Raw genomic sequence first — 25,137 nt, 5'->3', positions numbered from 1 at the left:
TTCTTTCGTGCTCTTCTCAGTATGAATAGGGCTTGGTAGAGACACAAAAACTGTTTCTATAAGAATTTCAGAAATAGGACACCCTGAATGCTACTTTTAAACAAATCTCATTGATATGCAAGGCACAAAAGTGAATAAAACTTGGAAGTATAAAAATGAGTTTTCTTCCTGCTGCCACAGTCGAAGTGCAGCTGTTTGAAATGCAGGCCCCCTTCTTGGGGTCTATCAGCAAATTCATTAACTATTTCTCAGCAGTGGTATTACTAACTGATCTTCATGTCCTAGGACCTAAGTGAATTGAAACACCATTTCAGGATGAAGTTCCAAGGAATAGCACTAAGGGCGTTGTTATGTATCACTATGTTAAAAACATTAACTACAATCTAGCAGAAAAAAAAAAAAGCTGGCAAAACACTGCCTTCTTCAATCTGCCAATATTTATAAGTACTCCTGGGGCTCTTCGGCATTACAAGAGAAGAATGAATCTAGTGGTTATATTATGTTCCGAAATTTTGAGGCCAAAACTTGTTTTTCACACAGCATTTCAAGAAAATTATTTTGTTTTTCCCACAGATTATAATGGACAATTGACAATAAATTGTATTTTTCTCAGGGTCATCAGCTATAATTCATGACACCCATTCCATCCTCAGCAGACAGAATCTAGACTAGCTGGAACTTGCCTAAAGCAAGAGAAATCTGGCGGGACGGTGAAAGGCAGGCTTAAGCACTACGCTTGTTTTTTGTACAGTGACGATTAAAGGTGACAATCGTAGGTCCTCTTTTCATATGAAATAGGTTTATTTGGAGATCAGTGACAGGGTGAACAGATTGTTCGTCACTGCTGTCTCTGGGTGACCACCACAGGAAAATGATTCCCTGCGCGCATTGCGGTTACGTGCAGCGTGCCTCTCACTGCTGAGGTGGTGGAACATTGTGTAAGAAAGACAGTAAGGAATGGCTTTTGAAAAGAGATTAAAGGGTTAAATAATTATAACTTGGATAAATGACAGTAAGGATGAAAAAGCCCTGTAGATGTAATTGAAGCTCTGGAGATGGAGTCAAACTGTTCAGCATTTCCTGTGGGGCTACAGGTAGGAAACTGAGAAAAGGACTTGAGGTAAAATCAGGAATTTGGTCCTATGTACAAAGTAATCCCAAGGTGCTTAATTCTAAGATGTGTGTTATCTTCTGTGTGTCTGCAATGCCATTATATACAGCTCATAGCTGGGCTAACAGAGGAAAAAATGTGGGTATGAACATTCATTGGCTAAATCATGTTTCAGGAGTTACAATGGATGTATTAGTAGATGCTTTGGGATTCTTTCATTTATTTTCTGAGTTAAGAGTTAATACATTACTTGTAATACGAAGGCACCACAAGTAGTTCCTAGGACCATTATACTTCTGTATACCTTGGATTTGTAGTTTTAGAGAGGCAAGCATTTAAGTAGACTTTTTTTTTTTAAACAAACAAACAAACAATTCCAGTGTCCTGGCAAGAGCTCTATAGCTGATAACAAATAACAGACTTCCCAGGGTATTGTGGTATTAATTCTAGCAATCCAATCTAATTAATTCTGTCTTCAAAGTGATTTCCAGACTGACACAGGTTCTGAAGTTGGAAAGAAATATCAGATGCCAATGAGACTGGAGCATCCTCCCAGAGGTGGGTGGGCATCAGTGGAGAAAAGAGTAGGAAAACGCACCAAGTCAGTAATTACAGCACTGGTTTTTAAGAAATACCTTAAAATGAAGCTCATTTTTCTTACAAAGCCTCTCTTGGCAGTTTGTGGAGGGGGTAGCAGTATGTTTGAGAGTTTCTACAGCACTGGCATTTATCATGTACTTGAATGCAGTGGAAGATGTGGGGCAATTAGCTAGGGAAGTATGTACACTACTGCTCAAGAGAACTCTGTTTCAGGAAGAGCAAAACCTGATAAATCTTCCCAGCTCAGAAGGCTGAGGTTGTGTTTTACTTTCATGGGTTGAATACCAATTTGCTTCTGGGGTCACACCAGATCAGTTCTGTGCTATATCTAAGGGTTTATCAGTATGAAACCATTAAAAAAAAAAAAAAGTGCAGTAAGGTAAAATTACATAAAAAGAAAAGATAAAATTCAATAAATAGAAAAGTGTTTACATTTTCCACGTGACTGGTTCAGTAGGCAAGAGATCATTGACTTGAATGTTGAAAATTTTTCCCTTTCAATTAATTTTGACTGACTGCTCCTTGAGCTGATTGGCCAGTTATCATTAATTTGTGCTCATCAGACTTGAAATCCTGGTTGTTGAGTTTCTGTTATCTTGATCCTGTGCTTTTCTTCAAGCATTGGCTGGTAAATAGAGTGTTTCTGATGACCTGCCACTGTGCTAAACTTCCATCAAGAGAGCACAGATATCCTCAGGCTGAAATGATTTCTGTTCTGCAAGGCCCATGAATAGTGTATTCAAGTCTATATCTTCGGTATGAACCAAAAGCACATTTGTGCTATTCTCCCTGTTTCCTTGAGATTTGTCCTTTTTAGCTGCCTTGGGGACAAAAGCAGTAATTTGAAATTTGCATCCATATTATCTGTTGCCTTCCCCATCCATATGCACTGTCTCCGAGAGCCCAGGGCAAAGATGCCATTATGCTCAGTCACCAACAAACCAGGTGCATTCGAGAGATCTAACAGAATGTTAATAAAAGGTCTGATGAGAAGGAAAAATAAACAAACCAACTATTGTGCCTCTAAGAATTCCTGCTACCAGGAAATTAAAACATTACACGTGGCACATGCTGCCTGCCTGTGCCTATGCTCAATGCTGTCTGAAGTCGTATCTGCCATGTACAAAGATCTGCAAAAAATCAGTTTGTAAAATCTTTGTGAGTTTACACAAATGCTTTTCTCCTCTGTGCATCTCTGAGAATATACACCTGATGAATCCCTATGGTTTCAAACAAAGCTCCAAGGAATGGCCTAATTGCCTATAACTCATTCTTAAAAGGTGGTACTGACCTCAGTTAAAAGGACTCCATTTTGCTGAAGCTTCACCATATCAGAGGACTCAAAATTCCACAATATACTGTCTTAAAAGATAAGGAAATAATTAATTGACTCCAAGTGGGCCTATCTGCTTTCAAAGTTCAGTAGTGAGAGGGAAAATAGATGATGGAGTTTGGCTGAAAAAATGCATAGATTAAAAAATACATTTATCACAGAATTATAATTATTTTAGAAGCCAGAAACTGGTATCTTGCTCCTGTACTTGCATGAGAACTGCATCGACATTAAGGATCAAAGATCAAAGCAGCCTTATTTCTGATGCTCCCATTTCTGTTGGCATGTTCAAAGACAGTACTGGGCTCCATATCTGTTCTTCTCTAAGTGCACTCTGAGGAAGGGCCCCCTCTGCAAGAGAAGAAGTCCATCCATTGAGTTAGGTTAGTGGACTTGCTACTGCCAGCTAACATAGTAAGGCAGTGTCCAGTGTCAAATGTCTGTGATAAAAGCATGGGGTTCGTTTGATAACTGTAGGGGGCTGGGGAAGAGGTTTGCTATTGGTATGCAGAATGAAATTTGGTTTTGCCCTTAAGAGGCATGGAATGATAGCTATCAGCTTTCTAATTAAAATGATGCTACCTGGGGTGTAAAATAAAGAATTCGGAAAATACGAATTGTCATGCTTACAGTACTGTGATTTTTTGGTAATTTATTTATTATTTTTTAACCCCAAACTATAGCATAAATGTATTTATTCAGATTTCTAATCTCTCCAGATTAGCTGGAGACAGCAGTTGTGGGGAAAATATTTAGAACTGTTGGGCAAGGCTGCAAATGTGACAAAACACGATAATGATGTTTCATCCCCAGTGACCCATCTGGTGTGCTCAGCAGCGCAGGCACCCCCAAGTCCCTCCTCGTCCCTCTGGAGAAGCCCCGGGCGGACGATGCGCAGGTCGGCATTGTGTGGACTGCAGCTCCCTCTAATGGTACAAACTAATGGTAAAAGCTCTACAGATTGCCTATTGAGTTACAAGCAAGATGACTGTGTTTCTAAGGGCAGCACAGATTTTGCTGCAAATGGTCACTTCTTTACTTGGTGCTAATTAAAAGTTTTTTAATATTCGAAACAGCTTTGCTTGCAATCTGGGCTGATAGACCCTGTTAATTCTCCATATACCCTGCCTGTCTTTCCATATCAAGTTATGATTAAATGCTGAAGGGGGATGGGATGAATGGGAGATGTAAGAGGGCAGGATGCTGGTAGTGCAGAGAGCAGTGGCACAATGCAAAGGTGAGGCATGTGCCATGCCATGCAGAGGAAGCTGGGAAACCTGGCAGGGGAAGTCAACCCACTTTGGTTATAGTGTTATTGGTAGGATGGATAGTTGTCATAGACTAGCAGAATGGTTGGAGTTAGATGGAACCTATAAAGGTCCTTTGGTCAACCCCCATGCAGTGAGCAGGGACACCTACTCATCTCCAGCTCCATCAGGTGCTCAGAGCTCCATCCAGCCTGACCTTGAGTGTCTCCAGGGATGAGGCACCACCACCTCTCTGGGCAACCTGTGCCAGAGCCTCACCACCCTGATTGTAAAAAACAAAAAATAAAAATTAAAAAAAAATCTGTCCCAGAGTTGTATAGAGAGACCTGAAGCTGGAATGCATGACCTTGACTCTGTTCACTTCAGCAGAGTTTGCTGATTTACATTGAGAGAGTACTTTCTAGCAGTTTCCTCAATTTACTTTATTAACTGCAGACTGTATCGTAAAGCTTTACCTTATTATGTGGGTCAATGTATTGTATGCATACTGCCTCCTTTACCCGTATTAAATGCAGGAATCACACTCCTGCAAATTCCTGCCAAAACTAACAGAAAATAGTTTTTCCTGGGATTTCCAGGAAGTGAGAGGTTGTTAATGTGTAAATCTTAGGACACATGGTGAAGGGCTCCTGCTGAATATGGCAAAAAATGCAGCTCTGATCGATTAGTGCCAATCAGTCCTCACTATACTTTCACTATCTCCCTCTGACTAATTGGAGAAATGGGAAAAAGAAGGGAATGCTTTTATAAAATGTGATTCTCTGAGAAGTCACCAGTAAAAATAACAGGAACTCTTTCGAAGTCTGGAGATGCTCAGTTGCATGTAATCTTTCTTTTAAAAGGTATTCCCTAATCCTGACTCTTTGGCCCATTACTCCTTTGAACTTCCTGAGATGGCAGCGGGCAGATGGAGCAGCTGAGTTCTGGCCTGTTTGAGACAAACCGGGAAGGCTACCGAGAAACTCCAGCTACAGCACCCCCCTGCTGTCTGTGTGTGCAGTGTGGGCTGTGGGTCATGCTGCAGCACTACACACAGCAGTCCGGATGACAGCCAGGATATTAATTGGTAACTACAGAGCTTGGTATGGCCTGGCTCTGGACCAACTGTTTGGATTGGGGTTTTTGGTTTTGTTTTTTTTTTTGTCTGTAATCAGTGTTTTATTTCCATTTTTCTGAAAAATAGTATTCTAACTATTCTGCTGGGGCTGAGTTCTATGTTCTTACAGCCCAAATCTGATCAGACTGGATGCAGTGCTCATGGTAAGATCTATCTAGGTACCTACAAGTACTCCATGTGGTAGTCCAAGATACAATCAAGGTAAGGATTGCTGCTGTGTTTTCCTACAGTAAGTGATAAAATGGGCAGCTTTGGGGCCCTCAAGCCTTCTTCAGATCCCCAGGAGAGGTGGCAATGCAGGACTCTCAGCAGGCACCTTTGGTTCACGGCTTATCCCAAGTTCTTGGATATCCCTATCATTGACAAGTGGAGGGTGATATACCTGGACATAAATATGTCCGACAATAAAAAAAACCTCCTTTTACTACACACACAAACCAGGCTGAAAAAGTGAGATCTACACTAGGCTTGGCTTATTTTTATTTGTTACTTCTTTTTAAGCTATCTTTCCCCATATCTGCAGGGCTTACATATATTACAAGCTTATGCAAGATTTCGAAGTCAGAAGTGGTGAAAGTCACTTGACCAGCTTTGATTTTCTGAAGTTGAGAATCATTTTGAAATGCCTGCTGCAGTCTGTGCTCAATTTCATGTCCAGCACTGGGAATATAAACTGCATTTTTCAGTCATGATTTTCTAAAGGGCAAAACAATTAAGGATTTTCTACCATATGTAGTTTTCTTAGAGCTTTTTCTCATACGAATGGCAGCATTTTGGTGAAACTGGGAGGTGTGATCCTTTAGAATTTTCTGTGATAGGCACATCATAAAAACTGGCATTTGTTTCCTGATCTTGTATGTTTTCCTGATGTATTTTAGGTTTGGAGTTTTTTGACAAAGCCAGTGCTGTTTTAGCTGGTATCAGTCTAATCTGGTCTGTGAACGGCAGGCCTTTGTAAGGGCACATTTCCTGGTGCCTGCCGTGGCAGTGGCACTGCTGAGTCACCACCACAGCCTTTCTTTGAGCACCCAAAACAGTTATGGTTTTCTTTTTTGAGAAAAAGCCAAAGTCATGAGACTTATTTGAATTGCCCTAAAGCTGCTATTCTTACTTGTTTCATCTTCTTCACTCAGTGATTAGGTTTTTGGCGGTGGTTTTCAATAGTCTAGTTATGCATGTGGGTGAAATCACAGCTTTTTGAGCTCTGAAGAAGTTTTTCCTTCTCTGTTTCAGGCTTGTGTGATGTGTGTTATCAGAAAACAGCTCCTGGTCAGAATGAATCCTTATAGAGATCACTTAGGATAATCCCATATTTTCTTAAGCCACTCTCTTAAGCTGAACTATTTGCAACTGCTCCAGTTGCTATGGAGCATAGTTATACTGGGCATCCAAAGAGGACTTTCTATGCTTTATAAAATTGGCTGTAGCTCAACTTCACATTCAGTGTTTATGTGGAATAACATCTGTAGTGTTGATTTCTGAAAAGGGCTCAAGGTACCTTATACCACTTACAGCTAAATCCAGCTGGCAATTTCAAGTGGGGAGCTACCTTTTGAACCACATGTGCAAAAAATGCATTGTAAGAATTGCCTGATTTGAAGGTCGCATGATTATTTTGTTTGAGAGAGCTTTATTTGGGAATTTCTTACCTCAGATGAGCTTGTGTTTATATGACTAAGTCTCCCCTGGAACCCAATGAAACAAAAGAATTTTGAAGACAATCCATGTGGATCTTAGAACACATAGGAAAAACTGGATGCTGAACAAAAAAAACAGTCTTAACTTTATTTACAGATGTATTATCTGAAAATGTCTGCTGCCTTTTGCAGAGTTCCACTGCTATCTGTTGGAGAGGTTGCCTTCCTGCTCTATAAACAAACATGCATGAAAAATGTACCATGGATGTGCTGTGCTTCTGTCTTTCTGATCAGTAGTTCTGAAATTGTAGGAAGAAGGATTCTGCGCATCACCTCAGGTAGGGATTTAGCTTACAAAAACTTTTTAAATCTTACTTTTGTTAAAATATATGGCTGGTTAAAATCGTAGAATCATAGAATGGCCTGGGTTGAAAAGGACAAGAATTCCCATCCAGTTTCAACCCCCCTGCTATGTGCAGGGTCACCAACCACCAGACCAGTGGTGTCCAGAGCCACATCCAGCTGGGCCTTGAATGCCTCCAGGGATGGGGCATCCACATCCTCCTTGGGCAACCTGTTCCAGTGTGTCATCACCCCCGAGTGGAAAAACTTCCTCCTAATATCTAACCTAAACCTTCCCTTAGTTTAAAAAAAAAAAAAAAAATCCTGGCTTCTCAACTCAGTGTGGTGTGGACAAGGAGGAGGCGAGGGGATATTCATATCTTCCAACTCAAAGTCCTCAGAACACAGAATTATAAAACCGTTTGAGTTGGAATGGATCCTTGAAGGCCATCAGTTCAACCCCACTCCAATGAGCAGGGACACCCACAGCTCCATCAGATGCTCAGAGCCCATCCAGCCTGACCTTGAGTGTCTAAGGGTGGGGCAACATCTCGTGTATGTGTCCTGATTCCCCTCCCAAGTGCCCTGGAAGAAGTTTCTCTTGCCACTGACTTTACTTAGGTCCTATACCTAAGTCTGTTGGATGTCTGAGATTTGGTGTTCAGCACTTCAGGCAGCTTGGACCAATGTACATTATGATCTCTCCAAATAGCTTTTGCTATAGTAGGGGCTTTCCAAAAGGCTGGTCCACACACTGAAAGCTTGGACACATACTGTAGAGTTCAGGATTTGTACTAAAAGAGAAGTTTAGTAGTCTGGATTAGGTAAGGACAGTGGTCATAGAGACTGTGAGTGGGGTAGAGAAGGAGGTTAAGGTAGCTGTCGCTTTGCTACTTGAGAGGTTCAGGTTGGATGTTAGGAAAACCTTCTCAGAAAGAGTGGTGAGATAATGGAACAGGCTGCCCAGGGAGGTGGGGGAATCACCATCCCTGGAGGTGTTCGAGAAGCATGGCGGTGCGGCACTGAGGGACGTGGTCTAGTGCAGCCACAGGCACGGGCTTTTGGTTGGACTGGGTGATCTTAGTGGTCTTTCCAGCCTTAATGATTCTATAAGTCTGTGATACTGGACAAATTAATTGACCAAATTGGAGGTTGTAGATCATCTCCATCTTAAAATATTGAAAAAACTGTTTGTAATTCTGGATGTGATCCGAGGATTTGTAGTTGATAATTAAACGTGGATTTTGGAAGGAGAATGGTAAATTTAGTACTCATGCTTGAAAAGAGGGAAAATCTGGTGAGGGCAATACAGTATCAGCAAAAAGGCAGTCACGGAACAACTTCAGAAGGAAAAAGGAAAAAGAGGTGGTTGGAAAGCATGGCAGATTACACCAGGGCTTTAGGTAGGGTACATTCTGTTAGATAAATCTCTCTTGGTAGAAAAACTAATTTCCTTAATGGGGGCAATATAATGAGTTTAATTAATTGAAGCATTAATTCAGAACACATTCTGAATACGGAAATGACAAGGCATCCTAAGGGAGTTAAGAGGTGGCTGTGCAGCAGGCCGGGCGAGGGAGCAGTGCTTTTGTTTTTGACATCCAACGCCAATGTCAGCGGGTTGCAGAGGGCACGCCGGCTCAGCTCCACGGACGGTCCAGGCGCGGATATCGAGTCTGAGTGCCCGGAAAGGCTTGAATTAAGGCAGGAAAGTAGATACTGCGACTGGTACCGCGTGAGCGGCCCCGCACGGTGGTGAGAAAGCTGTTCTGTGGAGACAGATCAGCTGGGTCACACCCGCGGGCTCGTTCCAGAGGAGGCGCCGTCGCACCCCGCTCGGTGCCCGCTCCTGCCGGCAGGGGGCGCCATAGCGCCGCGCCGCGCCCAATCCCGCCCGTCCGCCGCCAGGCCGCTCAGCCGAGCTCCGAGCGCCGTCGCGCAGCCGGTGCCCGCTGCGGGCGGGCCGAGGATGGCCCTGTCGCGGGGGCTGCGCTGCTGCCAGCGGGCGTTCGCCTGGGTGCCCGTCCTCATCATCACCCTTGTCGTCCTCTGGTCCTACTACGCCTACGTCTGCGAGCTGTGCCTGAGTGAGGGGCGGGTCGTGAGACGGGGGGAGGGGGAGCGCGGCCGCGCCGGGCCTCGGGCTCAGCCGCCCGGTGCCTCCGTGCAGGTGCCGCGGGCGCGGCGGGGCGGGTCGGGTCGGGTCGGGTCGGGTCAGGTCAGGTCAGCGCGGAGCACAGGCGAAACAGTTGGCTTTTCTCCCCTTCTGCGTTCGCTTTGAGCCGCACGGCGGCAGCAGCAGCAGCAGGTGTGGGCGCCGGCCGCGCAGTGCAGCTCGGGCTGCGGGCACCGGGTGGAGAGCGAAGGGCGCCACGCTGCGGCCTGGGCGGCGGGCGGGAGAGGGAGGGGGGCGCCCCGCGGCCTCTGCCCGCCCCCGGCAGCCCGGCTGTGAGCAGCACGGGCGGCGCTCTGCCGGTCCGTCAGTCCGGTAAATGCCAGCGCCGGTTCCCGGAGCAACAGCGTAAGCTGTGATGTGTCGGCTTCCGGTGTGGCACGGCAGGCTCACACCGTTAGCCCTTATTGCTTTGGCAGCCCTATTGCTTCTTGGAGCGGGCGAAGAGCAGCTTCTGTGATCCGTCTCAGCGAGCGGTAGAGTGAGAGCCCCTAATGTTCCGTGATATTCTGTGGCATCTCTGCAATTGCTGGCCGTTTCTTTCCAAATCCACGTGGAATGGTTCCCCGGATGCCTGAAGGTACCCGGCAGCTCTGCAGCTGCTGGCCAGGCTGTGGGACAAACAAATCAGAAAAGCTGCTGGTCTGTTGAAAGACGCTCTGATTGCAGTGCCGTGGAAGTGCAGTAGTGCTTAACACTGCTTGACTCCGGGTCGCAGTGCAGCTGGTAGAAAAGGCTCTGCTGAATTAGATGGGATTTGGATTGGGATTGTGTTATTCTGCAGATACGCATTAGGCTGGCAGGAGCCCAGCCTGCGGCCTGGGGTCACATCTTGCAGCCGCTGCTCTGCCCTCACTTGTCTGCTTTTGCCTCGTCATTCTCAGGCATTTCGTTTGCACGTGCAGATGTAATCTCTGCAGAAGTCAAAAAGAGTAAATGAAGTCTTTTAGGAATCAAACCTTGATTCTTGGCATGTGCAGGTACCTGACAACCAGTGCTCAGGACTTCTTTTCTGTCCAAGTTCTGAACACTGTCTGTTGCTGTTTTAGCAGTTGTAGGCATATGGTAGCCACGTGGTTTTAATTTTTGATCTTTATCTTTAGTTGTGCTGAGGGCTGGAAAAAGTGTGGAGTGATGTCTCTAAATGGGGACTATAAGAAAGCAGGGGACAGACTCTTTAGCAGAGTCTCTTGTAATTGGACAAGGGGAAATGGTTTCAAACTAAAAGAAGGGAGATTTAGGCTGGATATAAGAGTGAGTTTTTTTACAGTAAGAGCAGTGAGGCACTGGCACAGGTTGCCCAGGGAGGTGGTGGTGCGCCATCCCTGGAGACACTCAAGGTCAGGCTGGACTGGGCTCTGAGCACCAGATGGAGCTGTAGGTGTCCCTGCTCATTGCTGGGATGTTGGGCTGATGGCCTTTAGGGCTCCCTTCCAACTCAAGTGATTCTATTATTCTTTGTCCTGAGGTAGCTCACAGTACTGGGATTGGAACTTCAGCCACTGGTGTGGGCAACAGCTGACACTCCAGAGGGGACTGTGGTTCTGTGCCAGGTTGGTGGTTGCTGTACCAGTAAGAGCAAGAACTTGGGATAAAAGCTTGTATGCAGTCTTTGCTTTGGAGTTTGCTCTTTTCTTGAGCAAATTAGGAAGGCTGTGCAGCTATTACAACATGGATTGCAGGAGGGAACAAAGCAGTATTTATGAAAAGCTCATGTGCATTTCAGAGGTTGATTTGCAACAAGTGAAAGGAAATGCTAAAATTTTCTAGGTATCTTGATGGTGCAGTACACAGCAAATATTTTGTTTCTTCTTGTTTACGTTTTTATATGTCAAACAGCTTGCTGATTAAAATTGTTTGTTAGCATGGTTTTGAGAAAAGCTACTTTTGTTAGCTAAGGCTGTGATCCCCCATCACTTCCAGCTTGGCAAGGTCTGAGTGAAGGCTCAGCCCAGGAAGGTGCTGTCAGTTGCTGTTCAGCAAGGTGACCTTACCCTCCTTCTGTAAGGTCACTGTGGCCACCACAGCCATATCTTTTCTGTTCAGTTTGGACAGTGACCCACCAGGAGGCCACTGGTGTTGGTAGGCTCTGTGCAGCACAAATGGCTGCTTGCTCCAGGTACTTCTACTAGCAGAGACTGTCAGGATTGCAGCCAAGAGAGGAAGAGTTGTGAAATGTCTGTTAGGAGGGGTGATAGAAACAGTTGTGTCATTATAGGGCATCCATCTTTCCATCTCTGCTGACTGAACAGAGCCAAGGCAATTTCTCATTTTTATTTATGCTCATGCAGAACTGAGTGGAGCATGGTTTACTGTGAACGATTGAGGCTAGCAGGAAGCAGGCTGATAAGGGCACACCTGAAGGTGCAACTTGGGCAGGTGCTGGAAGAACCTGCTAATCTGGTCAGCAGCAGGGCACCATATATGCAAAATTTATATCTATTTTATAATAAGGGAAAATACAGCAAAGGTAACAGTGACTGAAACATCTGATGTCATCTGTGAGTAAACAAACAACTGTTAGGGATGCTTTCAGTGTGAGACTTTTCTTGTCTGCTCTGTTGAAATGGAACTGTTTGTTGTTGTTGTTTTTCTAAAACAAACATATTTAAAATTAGAAACATCATTTGGCACAAACATACCTGAGATTCCTATTCGCTCTGTAAGCATGTTTTTTTCTTTTTCAGTTACTCTCAGCAACCCTGCAGAAAAAGGTATGCACGTTTTATTTATAGTTCAGTCTTTGTGTAAAAAACAAATAAACAAACAAAACAACAAACCAGAGCACCCAGCAATGGTTCTCAAGCTTAACATGCTTTTGTAGCGTTCCGTGCCTGTAGTTGCACATCGTTGTGCTGTAACTTTGGGATGCAGTGGGAGATGCCCCTGTTCAGTCTCAGTGTACGAACAACAACATGAAAAGGCTGCAAGCCCTTTCACTCTTTCTTGTTTTCACTTGAGAGATGTCCCAGTACTTGAAACAGTTACAGAGGAGTTGTGGAAAGCACGGTGTTGATGATCATCCAGCAGAAAGTAGTCACTGCCAGGTATAGTTGCACATCTCCAGGCCAGCTTCCTGTGACGGGCGCTATGCTGCTTGATCAACACCACTGAATGGTTGCAAGATTTCTCTCCTTAAATATTGATTTAAATCAACTGAGCTCCATCTGCGTGTGGGATGAGGATTGCATCTCAGAGTGATGAGCTGTCATTGATTCGTGTGATCAGTTCCACATCCCGGCACATCACTCTGAGAAACTCTCAAAGCTGTGTTTGACCTCTGTATACCAATTGCATTTTCAGTCAGTCTGTGTAGTTGGAAGTGCTTGCATGTAGACTTATCTTTTTACATGCAGTAGTTCAATCCTAATTTGCTAGAGTTTGAAGATTAAGTGAAGCAGATAAAATGGAGATGATGTGATTATATAGCATGTTTAAATAAAACTGTCTTCTAACTGATGTGTTTTAGTCAGAAATAATTGAACAGTTTGTGTAGCTCAAGGATTGCTCTGCTTTGACTTTCTGCAGCACCCTATGCCTCGGGAATCCAAAGGCTTTGCAATCAAGTTTGTATATTAAGATAAGATTGCTCGGAGTCATGCTGGGGTCCACATTTCATCCAGCAGCTTACTGTGCTTTCTCAGTAATCACAAGATTACTCCTCCTTACTTTGAGGGATGCTTTCCTGTTTTGTTTTATTGTATCAACTGTGGCAAATTTAAAAGACGTTGAATAAGAGATCTGATTTTTCTGGTGATGAAAAGCTCCGCTAGAGTTCTTTTCAAATGTCCTAAGTGGTGAAAAATACATCACATGGGTGAGCATTGCACTACAGTAAAGTACTGTGGTTGGAAGCGTGTTCCATGCAGCCGAACCCCAGACCTGGAGATTCTGTGCTGCTCAGCAGCAACCAGGTCTGCTGTGCCCTGTGGGGTGATCTCCCATAGCTGTCTTCCTCCTCATTCCTACAAGTGGCTTGGGTGAAGATGGGAAAGTGTGTGTGGTGGGTAATTCCTAACTACAGCTGCAGCTCCCTGAAATTCTGCTGTCCTCCTGGCCGTAAGGTTTAGCTGTGTTCTAATACTGGCTGCTAGTAGAAATCTTCCTTTTTTCCCCATTTTTATGTAACTGTTGTGAAAGTTTGGAATTATGCCCATCATAAGCAAAACTTTTGCGAAGTCACTGTTCTGCTCTTGTTTTTTTGTTTTTTGTTTTTTGTTTTAGTGGCCTATCTTATAATATTCCATATTCTCTTTGTGCTCTTTGTGTGGACATATTGGAAGTCTATTTTTACTCTCCCGGTTCAGCCAGGCAAAAAGGTAAGAATCCCAGCACTTCCCGTTCATTGCAGAGTGAAAGCAGGGTGCTAAAGAAAACTCAAAAATCCTACAGTCAAATTGATCTGCACAACTGATTGGTTTTGCTGAGGAGATGGAAAGGGACCTAAAGTGACCTGAAGACTGAGTCCTTTACTGTTCTGAGAATTCTTTGACAACCCACAGAGCAGGATTTAAATCAGACATGGTTATTACTGTATCTATTCTATTACTGCTCTGTTACTAGAGCAATAGAATAGGGTGATGTTTGTGTGGCACTTCCAATATACGTTGCCATAATCCGATCCCAATCACAAGAATATAATTTCAGTGTTAGCAATAGAAAACTGTTGGTGGGACGGGTTCTTGCTCATAAGGAGAGTGCTTAGGATGTTCTTTTCACTGTTATTAAAGTTATTCATGAAAAAAGGTAGTCTGAAGCAGCAGCAGTGGCAGCAGTTCCGAATGTGTTGTTTTGTGATCTTAATTTCACTTCTGCAATTCTTTTGGATGCATTGCGCAGTGTGCTGCCTGTCTGTCCATCCCTTATTTCTCACACCTTTTCCCATTGGAGTAGTCTTGTTAGAAGGAGTGGGAGACAAAATGTTTCTAGTCTTGCCTGTATTTGAGAAACCATCTCTGTTCCCCATGAGTAACTGCTTCTCTCATGACTTCTGCTTCCAGTACCACATGTCCTACGCTGACAAAGAACGCTATGAAAATGAAGAAAGGCCAGAGGTGCAGAGGCAAATTCTTGCTGAAATTGCGAGGAAGCTGCCAGTGTACACGAGAACGGGGAGTGGAGGTCAGCAAAGCAGAGAGCTCTGTTGCTCTGAATCTAATCAAGCAGACTAAAGTAGCATGTGCTAGCAGTCCACATTGTACGGTCAGCCTGATGCCACCGCAGACACTGCATGGTTCTTGTACTCAGAATTTTGTGTCTTATCTGTCAGGTTTTATGTTTGGGAAAACAAAAAGGCTTTGAGACTGCAGTGCATCTTCACTGGAATAGTGTGTTCTGGCTTTGAGAGCAAGATGCTGTCCTTTGTACTTACAATTCAGCAGCCTACTTCCATTGTCTTAGTTTAGTAGTAGTAATGATAGCATAATACGAAAATCTGTAGTGATTTTTACTTAAGATAGAATCTAGCTTAGAGATTCAGGGTGTAAGGTCCAAAAATCCTTTGATGGAATTGTTCTGTGGTGAAATGCATACTGCACTCCTTTCAAAGCTTCAGGGAAATCCATGTTCAGGTTGGAGGCTCTGACCTATTTGCTTCTGGCAAACAAGCCAAAGAATTCTGAAGTAAAGAACTGCAGTTAATCAAAACAGAATGTATTTAAAGTCTGGGTAAATCTAGAAGCTGGGTGGAGGTGTGTACGGTTTTCTTTTATCGCTTTTATGCTGATCATAAGCTTTACAGTGAGGGTTCCCTAAGTCTGCTGGTCTCTATAAGAACTATGAACATTGCTCATCTAATTATGACCTGCAGATGTACTCATCTTTTAAAATGTTAAAGGAAAGAACATGCATATTTTGAAAAAGAGCTGAGTACTAATATGAAAAAAAATAAACAAAAACCACCTACAAAAAAAACCCCACTTATATTGTTTGGTATTAATGTGTCTTTAATTTCAGGTATTCGATTCTGTGATAGATGCCAGCTGATAAAACCAGATCGTTGCCACCACTGTTCAGTTTGTGCTATGTAAGTTGATGGGTTGTTTTTCACTGAAGTTATGTGAGTTGTGAATAACAAAACTGTAGTGGTTGGAAATGACCTCTAGAGATCATCATGTCCAACCCCCCTGCAAAGCAGGCTTCCTACAGCACAGAAAAAGTGAAGTTGTTCACACACCTTTTGATTGTAAAGGTTCCTCTGTTCCAGCTCCAGTCAGCAGTGTATTTGCACTAGCATGTGTCCCTGAAGTGTTTGCAATTCCCACACCTACAAATTTGTGAACATTAAGTTGATAGAAAGCTTAATATCTAGTGAAAGATATTTCATATATCAGCAATAACTGATTGCCTGTAGCAGGTCAAAATAAAGTGTGATTTTTCACTTTTTATCACGTTGGGCCTTTTCATGTGGTGTTTGGCAGAAGTTTTAAGCGCCGCGGGCAGAAACCATCCTCATTGGTTTATTGTGCAGAACACCAAAGTCATCTTTAGATCGTGAAAAAGTAATCAGTGTTCCATCTTAAAATGATACCTACTTTAAAAACCATCAGTGAGGGAGTGTCATCCTGCGCTTGGGTCGTGTGGAAATCTGACCCATCCCAGAAATACAAAACATCTCACAGCCTTTTGCTATTGATCTGCAGTTGGCAAATCACTACCAAACACAACTCATCAGTTTTTCTTTTTTTGCCCTCGTGCAGGTGTGTCCTAAAGATGGATCATCACTGCCCATGGTATGTTCTAGATCGTGGTTTGTAATTTTCTGGAAAAGGGGGCTGTTTAAATCCATTTCTTACATAGAATGGCTTCTGTGTGCCTCTTTCACTTCAGACCATGTACCTCTACATTGGGAGACTTATAAAATATGAAATGTATGTTATTTTTGAAAGACAAATCATTCACGTTCTCTCTATTAACATTGTGTAAAAGACAGTTGTATAGATGTAATTTAAAACCCAACTGCCGATTCCATCTTACTGTTCAAACTGTAAAGGAACTTCAACTTAGCCTTTAGTTTTGGTGGTTGCATCAGTAGTATTTGCCTGGTTTGTTTCTGAATTGATGCCTGCCCACTTGTGCATGGCAAAGTTTGTGTAGAATGATGCATGAATACGTGAAGTTTATTTTTTTTTGAGAATTGCTGTCACTAAATCTCTTAAACTCCTTTTTTATAAAGAAAGGAAAATCTCAGAAATGAAAAGTAATGCAGACGGTTCCTCACCTGAACATCTGTAATGTTCTTAAAATTAGAGGGTTTTTAGAACCTAATTTATGAGACAGATGCCTCCTATCTTTTCTGCACTCCCTTGCTGTTTGTTAGAGTTGCCCTGCTTGGAGAATTGTAATGAAATTTGTTTGGTTTGTGTTGTATGTAACCAAACAAGTGGTGAGTCTGGCTGCTGAGCTTTGCACACCAATAGAAGGTAACAGAAATTCCAGATCTGATTACCTCTGCAGACAAGAAACGAGTAATTAGGAACCGCCTCTGTGACAAATTCACCAGTGGTGCCAGCTTTAAATAAGATTCAAAAATACAAACTGTGCTTTTACTTGGCAGAACAAATTTTCAAGTGAAAAGCTGACAGGTTTCAGCTCTGTTTCATTTCGACGCTAAGGGGAGCTATTTATTAATGAAATTGTGTTGTGTAATCGCGAGGCTTGGTAACCTCCATCCTGCACAGTGTAGTATTCATTGTGTTACGACTGTGTGCTGTATATATCCTGATTCCAACTCTGCTTTTCTTCTCCAGGGTGAATAACTGCATTGGATTCTCTAACTACAAATTCTTTCTACTCTTCTTAGCCTATTCTTTGTTGTATTGCTTGTATATTGCTGCAACAGTCTTCAAGTATTTCATTAAGTATTGGACAGTAAGTCATGGAATCTGTTTTTTTTTTTGTATCTTCTGAGTCTGGTGGGATTTAGTCACTCTTACTACAATTTTGCTTTCAGTCAAAGGACAGACTGTCTTAGTTCCATATGTGGGGTTTTTTGTTTTTCTTCTGCAGCCTTTATTTGAATTTAACTTCCAGTATGTCTGAAATGCACAAAGAAAATCATCTTCAGGAATTTCTCATTGTAGAGTTAGCTTCTGGAGAAAGAAGTTATTTCCTTTTCTTATACAAATGTGTTCAAACATACGCATCTCAAATTCTTTTGAAATTTATCACAAGTTTATTAGCTTAAAAAATTCAAATGTCATTCAGAAGAAGACACATTTCACCGAATGGGAGCTCAGGATTGCTATCTATAAAAATATTCTGGTGGTTTTCCAACATCCACTGGGGCGTATCATCAGATATACCACCAAAGTCAGAGGTGTTGCACAGGATAAGCACAGCTTGAGTTGGGTTAGACTAACCTTAGACATGAATGTGGTTAATTTTCCCAAATCCCAATACAGCTGTTGTTGGCTGGCCAGGCCTCCTCGTTTTAAAATACAAGCAAAAAGCAAAAGCCATTAACAACAGATTTCTCCTAGATATGGAAAGAGTTATCTTCTAGGTAGAAATTCTTAGCTGTCAACATTCAGTGTTTTTTAAGTGGTTACAAGAATACCTCCTGTGTATTTCTGTCTTATACCAGGAAGCCATTAATTGTGGGTGGGTGGTTTTCTTTTATGTTGTTTCCTGAACTGCCTGGGCATATTTCTTTCCACTTTGTGTGTGTTGTTGTTTTAAAGATTAGGCCCATTGCCCTTAGGGGAAGAGCAAATAAAGAGGTGCAGAATGCAGAACCTGGAGTTGCTACCATACTGCTTACAGTAACTGATGGTCTTCAGACTTTCGAAGAATATCAGTTCTCTGCTCTGATCCCAGAGTGTAGCATCCTGGCACTGATCTGTACTTATATACTGAGCAACGCCAAAAAAAGTTCATTTTCTAATTCCCATATTATTCTTTGCTTAATATAAAGTTGGCTAAAATAAAGCATGCTTCTTATGCAGTTATCAGTTATTATTTGTATGCAGGCAGTGCCAGCTGGCAGCTCCAATAGAGACTGCCCTTGTATCTCTTTACACCTTTTGCTTTAATGTCCCCTGTGCTGCTAACCCTGTATGGCACTGTTTAAGTAACTTCACTTTGCTGTGCATTAACTTCATAATTTCTGGTTTTTAAACAGCTGATCACCTACATAAAGTGCCTCCTGTGATACTCATAAGGCACTAGCAGGAATTATTAGTAATGCTAAGAAAGGCACAGAGTCTTCAATTCTCTAACTGCATACATGTGTTGTGCATAAGCTGAGAAGTAATTTTTTTCATCTTTGGGATACTCACAGCCCATCTGTAGGTGTATGCTTATGAAGATCTCTGGCACTTTACTCTTCTAACATAGAAGGAAATGGAGTGTCTCTTCTGCTTTCAGGGTCCTGCTTGGTTTTTGACTTTTCCAAACCATATCTACTCAGATCTAACTTTACTTGATTGATACAGCTGTGGAAAAGCTCAGGTTTTTGGCCATCCCCTATATTGGAAGTGGTGCAGTATTTAATGTATGCGCAGAGCATTCAGCAAAATGGAAATGAGACTTTCAAGAGCTTGTCCCTGCCTATTGCACTGTGGATACAAAACATTCTGGTGCCCAGGTGGGAAGCTGACTGTACTGACTCTGTTGCATACAAAAGGTATCAAAATACCACTCCTTCAGCTTTGGTTGGGAATGGGAAAGGAATGGGGTCATTTCTCCATTGTCTCTTTGTGCTCTTTATAGTAATGTGCAACATTTTTAAAATAAATTTGATACAACAAAATAGGAGTTTTAAAGGATAGCTTCACTAGGAACAAATAATGTCCAGCTCTTATTTGTTCTTATCACTTGTCCTGTGCTGATCTTTTTTTGTTGTTTTTTTTTTTCTAGGGTGAACTGACCAATGGACGTTCCAAATTTCATATCCTTTTCCTTCTCTTTCTGGCGGTTATGTTCTTTGTTAGCCTCATGTTTCTGTTTGGCTACCATTGCTGGCTTGTCAGTAGGAACAGATCTACTTTAGGTAAGGCTCTTGTGTCTTCTTTAGGGGAGATGCAGTATTAAGTGCTGCTATATGAAGGGAGAGGGGGAAAAGAACACACATTTTCGGTCTATTTCTGTATATTCCTGTTGGCTTATGAGGGGAGGAGGATGTAGGGCACTGGAACAATACTGTAGAAATTTGTCACTGCAAATAAGCTGTGTTTTTAACTGGTGTGATGAAAGTTTTGTAAGGGAAACTAGAGCCTTAAAATACAAGTGTCTAATTATGCATGTGCATAACTACATTTGCTGTGAAATGAGTGTGGCTTTTCAGGAGTAATGGTTGCTTATGCTAGAGTGCATTCTAAGACAGCCAAATAAAGCTGGGAAAAACGATGTCCATCCTCACTGACAAAGACAAAGAAATTAGGACTACAAAATTATACCAATGAAACAAAGGTCTCGACCAGCATGATTTTATCGAGTGATTTCTTTTTCTTTCCTCAGCTGAGTCTTCTATTTCTTAAACATTTTTGGATGAAGTTCTGTAAGAAAACACAGAGACAACAATTTAAGCAAATACTCAGATTTTGTACAATTATTAACTTTTAAACTCGTTTTGGTGGTCGCTGAAGCTCATCCAGCCCAAAACATCAGACCTCTGCAGCAGCTTAGAAGGCAGATGAATTTGTTTCTAGTGCCCTCTAGATTCTCCTCCCCCCTTTTCCTTTTACTAATTTTATTTCTCATCGTGACAGAGGCTCAGTCTGTGCATGGTTCTTTCCAGTGCTTGTTCATTATATCGTTAATGAATGAGTCGATTTAAATCCCCAGTGCCACTTCTGAAATATGCATTTAAGACCGACCTACTTAATTCTGCATGTTTTTATTTAGAAATTTCTTCCCGCTGAAGTTCAGCAAGTTTCATGCAGAGGTCTTTTAACTCTCCTCTGTAGATCAGTCTGTTTGATTATTTCATACAGTTCGTGTGCAGGACCAAATTCCTACCTTCAGTTTCAGAGTCTTTGCAGTCTTGCAAAAAAATGAAAACCCTTTGTATCTTTGTAATGCCAGTTTGTAATCTGGCAAATCCTGCTCACTTCAAGTGCCTGCAATGTACAATCTGTTTCAGTGTAGTTGGCATTGATTTTCTTTTTCTTCTCTGACATTGTATCTATACGTAGAGGCTTTCTCAACTCCAGTATTTCAGAATGGCCCGGATAAAAATGGATTCAATCTTGGCTTTGTAAAAAATCTTCAGCAAGTGTTTGGAGAAGAAAAAAAGCTGTGGTTACTACCTATTGCCTCCAGGTAAGGAATAATCAAGTCCGTGCAAAAAGTTGATACAAGGGATTGACTTCTAAATCTCTAATACAGCCTTGTATATGATGGCAGTGATTTTGTGGCTTGGCTGCTCTTGCACATTGCTGTAAAAACACCAGCCAGCACAGTCTGTGCTAATCCTGTACACAAGAAGTCTGGAAGTGAAAGCTTTCTGCCAGGTAAACGCACTGCACAGGGTGTTTGATCTTTCTGGACTCCTGTGACTTGTGGATAGATGTTCATTTAGAGATGCTGATTTTTTTGTCTTTCAGCCTCCTATGACTGAAACAGTTCATGCTGCTTAATTTAGGGGAAGATGGTTTTTGGCACTTAATAGACCCGTAGTAAAGTATACTCAAATTGCTTTAGTTATTGGACACAATGTAAAGTAACTACTGAGCACAGCAAGTCACAACTTTTTCAAGTAGTGGTGTGTAAGTTTAAGACCAGGTTGCATCCCAATTGCCATCTGTTTTTTGTTGTCAGTGAGAAAAGATCAGCAAAGCAAACCTTTCCATTAATGAAAAACATTGACATGCAAGTCAGAGGCACATTACCAGTGAGCATAGTAATTCTGGAGAGAACACCCTGCTAACTGAGCTTGGGTGAAGGAAAAGATCTGATGGTTTCATCAGAAGAGAAAGGCACTTCAGCGAGCTTGTAGCTCCTCTACACTGCTGGAATGTGGGTGTTGTGGAATGGAGAAGAGCAAACTGTAACATCTGGTTTTTAACTTTTCTTGTTTACACTACATGAATTTGAATTTCAATCATTTGCTTGATATCCAGACATGTGAACTCATAGTTTGTAACAAAAACAACTTTTGCAATTTTAGAATTTTGCAGAGGGTTTTCTTTCCATGTTGTCTACAGCTAAGTCTCACCTGTCCTTCAGTGACATTTAACTAAGATTGGGAATATATTCTACTTGGCATCATTTGAATGTGGAAGTGTAATTTCTGCCCTGAAGAGTCGATGGTATAAATGGATAAGATGGGTATCATCATTCCTTAAACATAAACGTTTTCCTCGGTCTCCCCTCACTTCTAGCTGGCCACAAGTTTTTTCCTTTATGTCTGAGGAACCTGATCAAGTTAGGAATGTAAATTCTGCTGAAATCACTTCATTTGGACTGCAGGTTTTAACTTTCAGTCTCTGAAGAGTTTGCAGGAATTCAGGTTTGAAACTGCTCACTGGTGATATTTGGTCTCTCAATTGGCTCAAGAAATAAATACAGTGCTTTTCGAAACTTCATAACATATGAAGTAAATATCAGATGTTTGGGTGAAAGAAAACTTTGTTTGCAAATAAAAAGGTAGAAATTATAATCCTTGAGAATTGCTTGCTATTATTCACAGCATCTTTCTCGGTCTTTTGCTATACAGCCAGGGTGATGGACATTTTTTTCCAATGAGAGCTTTGTGTGAAGCTCAGAATCCTCTTCTGTCAAATGAAGAGCAGTGGGAAGATGACGGAATAGATGAGGAGCCTCATGGTAAGGTAGCCCTGAAGGAAATGAGTTGTGTCTTGACCTCAGTGACTAATGCATGAATAACAACAGCTAATCAAATGAAAAAAAAGCATTGGCTAAATCACTAAGTGTCTCTGACTTGACTAATGAATACAGACTAAAAATAAGCCCTACTTTGAAGCCAGTTCCTTTTTTTTAATGTAGTTGTGGCTTTGTACTTACAATTAAATGTACTCAGAGGTTGTTACTCAGATGTTGCAGACAGGAATTGAAATCTCAACAAACAGGGTGTATTTATGTGTAAATGCCCTTGTATGCAGCACGGTTACTGTAGGCATGAGGTTGTTTCTATAAGAATGAAAAGACCAGTATTTTATGTGCATTTATCCACTGAAAGTTTGAGTATGCATGCAAGCACCCAAATGTGGTTTTACATTTAGCTACTTCATACTTTGTTTGTTCACCCTTAGTACAGTAGTACAGAAATTCATTTGGTGTTGATGCTATAACATCTGTGGGTTAGACAGTACCTAGCTACGTGCTACATCATCTTCATAAAATTAACATATGCAATTCTAGGTGAACTGCCTTGTTTATGCAGTAGATTGGATCCGTTTCCAAAATGGTTATGTACGTTTTACCCTATGAGTATCCTATTAGGAAAAGGACCTTATATGTGAATCCATTCTTTGATTTTTGCTGAATACATCCAAAATTACTTTAATGACTTATTGCAGTTCTCTGATCAATTACTGTTCTCTGCTTGAACTTGAGGTGATGTTTGTTTGGGTTTTTTTACATATTTATCATCAAACCTTTGGTCTTTGGAGAATACAATATGTATCAGAGTATCAGGGTTAATGTTGGAGACAGTGTTCAAGAGCTCAAAATCCTGCCACAAAGTTAAGCAAGAGCTCATGTTTGGTTATATTTTTAAGGACCAAGGATGCCATCCAGATTTATAGTAATAACGATAACACTGACAGCAACTCTACTGCACCATTATAGTAAATATAAGAAGAAACTGTAAGAAAGGAAGGAACAGCCTCTTTAGCAAGGTCTGTTATGATAGGACAAGGGGAAAGGTTTCAAACTAAAAGTGGGGAGATTTAGACTGGATGTAAGGAAGAAGTTTTTTATAATCAAGGTGGTGAGGCACTGGCACAGGTTGCCCAGAGAGGTGGTGGTGCCCCATCTCTGGAGACACTCAAGGTCAGACTGCATGGGGCTCTGAGCACCTGATGGAGCTGGAGGTGTCCCTCATTGCAGGGGGTTGGACCAGGTGGCCCTTAGGGCTCTCTTCCAACTCAATGATTTTATGAAAGACAATTAGATACTCTTAAAAGAAATACCATAATTGCACTGTTCTTTTCATTTTTACAGAACGGTGGATGTATGGCTGATCTTAAGTTTACGGTAATTAGCACATCAAGCAAGTGTATTTTTTGAACCAGATACTGCTGCTGTACTGTTCAGAGACACTGTTTCCGTGGTCATTTTATTGCTTCAGAATGGCTTTCAGAAACTGTGCAGTAATATTCCCTTTCATGGTATACTGTTTAATGATACGAGCACAACATATGTGTAGGAACCCATGAGGAAACCAACATTCTTGGTTAAAAGGGGAAACAAGAATTTTCCATGTGACTTTTTGTACATGTGTGCAGTACTGTGTGATGAGCTTTGTCATCCAAGCAGCACGCTATTTGCACTCCAGTCTCTGGTTAGGTCTTAGTGGCAGCTGTTCTTCCAAGTTACTCCACTGCAAAATAAACAACCTGTGGTTTTTCCAAGGCATGCTGCATATACTGCTGGGAAAATGTGCTCTCCAGGATTTCGTGACTAGATCTGAAGAGATGCATTTCAGTTTTACTTCAGATAAACTGCTTTAATTAGTTAGTGTTTGTGTGCTAGAAAACTATCTGTTCTTCCTGTTTTGTTCAGTATATTTTGGCAGTGATAAGGTAACACAAGTTGACTGCAAAAATAACAGAATATGGTGTCTCTGTGTATTACATATGATGCTTAAAATTTCCTTCAGAAATTAATCTGAAGCTCTTCAAGTTTTACAAAGCATAAAAACTCTCTGAATAAAAAAATCCGTAACTATGAACATGTTTGACAGTGATAGGAGCTTTGGCCAAGTCAGATCCCGGAATCTGGACTTGGAGCTTAGATGAAGTTCCACATTTTGTAGTGCTTGTGAAATAGCTGGTCTTTGTCAGTGTGAAAAATGATTTGCAATTTTATTCCAAGAGCCTGTAAAACTGTAACAGTAGTAGAATTAGAATGTCGTACTGTCTCATAAAAGCCAACCTGAGACAGTATAAAGACACAAAAGTGAGAAAATGGGCTGAGCACACATTCTTGAATGGATGGCTAGCTATCAGTGTATGGTTCACAACTGGATGCTGCTGTGGGTCTTGGAGCAGCTCACAGCAGAAAGGCAGCTTTCAGCCTGTCCACGATTCAGCATCACAAGCACAGTGAGGCACATGAGCTTTCAGCAAAAAGCTTGGTAGCAGACAGGGATGCCCAAATGTTGCACTCTGCAGGTTTTGTGTCTCTCATGACCCCCAGGTAGGGTCACAGTTAATTCAATAACAACAATTCAATATGTAAAATATTTTTGTTTAGTTTGTTTTCAAATACAAATCTTGGAGCTTTTTCTCTGGACTCATTAATGTTCTGTTCTCCCTGTGCAGATACGAAATGTGTGCTTGTCATTTTAATCATTATAAAAGATGCTTTTGGGGAGGGAGAGGTGTATAAGGACAGGTACCAGGTCAGTTCTTTTTCCTGCCATCTGGAT

At 41.9% G+C, this 25,137-nt stretch overlaps 1 protein-coding gene across 3 annotated transcripts in view; it reads left to right on the top strand.

The window, feature by feature from the left end:
* Positions 1–7,238: 7,238 nt before the first annotated feature.
* ZDHHC15 (zinc finger DHHC-type palmitoyltransferase 15) overlaps positions 7,239–25,137 on the top strand; it is a 28,655-nt gene continuing 10,756 nt past the window's right edge. Inside the window, exons 1-11 of one of the 3 annotated variants that reach the window (XM_042825078.1) lie at positions 9,372–9,495; positions 12,269–12,295; positions 12,543–12,628; positions 13,889–13,900; positions 14,582–14,702; positions 15,537–15,606; positions 16,280–16,312; positions 17,330–17,450; positions 19,440–19,572; positions 20,717–20,843; positions 22,240–22,349. In XM_042825078.1, coding sequence (XP_042681012.1) covers positions 9,378–9,495; positions 12,269–12,295; positions 12,543–12,628; positions 13,889–13,900; positions 14,582–14,702; positions 15,537–15,606; positions 16,280–16,312; positions 17,330–17,450; positions 19,440–19,572; positions 20,717–20,843; positions 22,240–22,349 — 958 coding nt within the window. In that variant the 5' untranslated portion in view covers positions 9,372–9,377. Of the gene's footprint in view, positions 7,405–9,371; positions 9,496–12,268; positions 12,296–12,542; positions 12,629–13,805; positions 13,901–14,581; positions 14,703–15,536; positions 15,607–16,279; positions 16,313–17,329; positions 17,451–19,439; positions 19,573–20,716; positions 20,844–22,239; positions 22,350–25,137 lie in introns of those variants that run through there. The other 2 variants (XM_042825077.1, XM_042825079.1) reach the window with 2 other exon arrangements.

This window comes from Centrocercus urophasianus, unplaced genomic scaffold (assembly GCF_019232065.1).
Source record: "Centrocercus urophasianus isolate 14NV4802_14NV808 unplaced genomic scaffold, USGS_Curo_1.0 seq_24, whole genome shotgun sequence".
Lineage (NCBI taxonomy): Eukaryota > Metazoa > Chordata > Aves > Galliformes > Phasianidae > Centrocercus > Centrocercus urophasianus.
The sequence above is the reverse complement of the archived record's forward strand: the minus strand, read 5'-3'. Positions and strand labels throughout refer to the sequence as shown.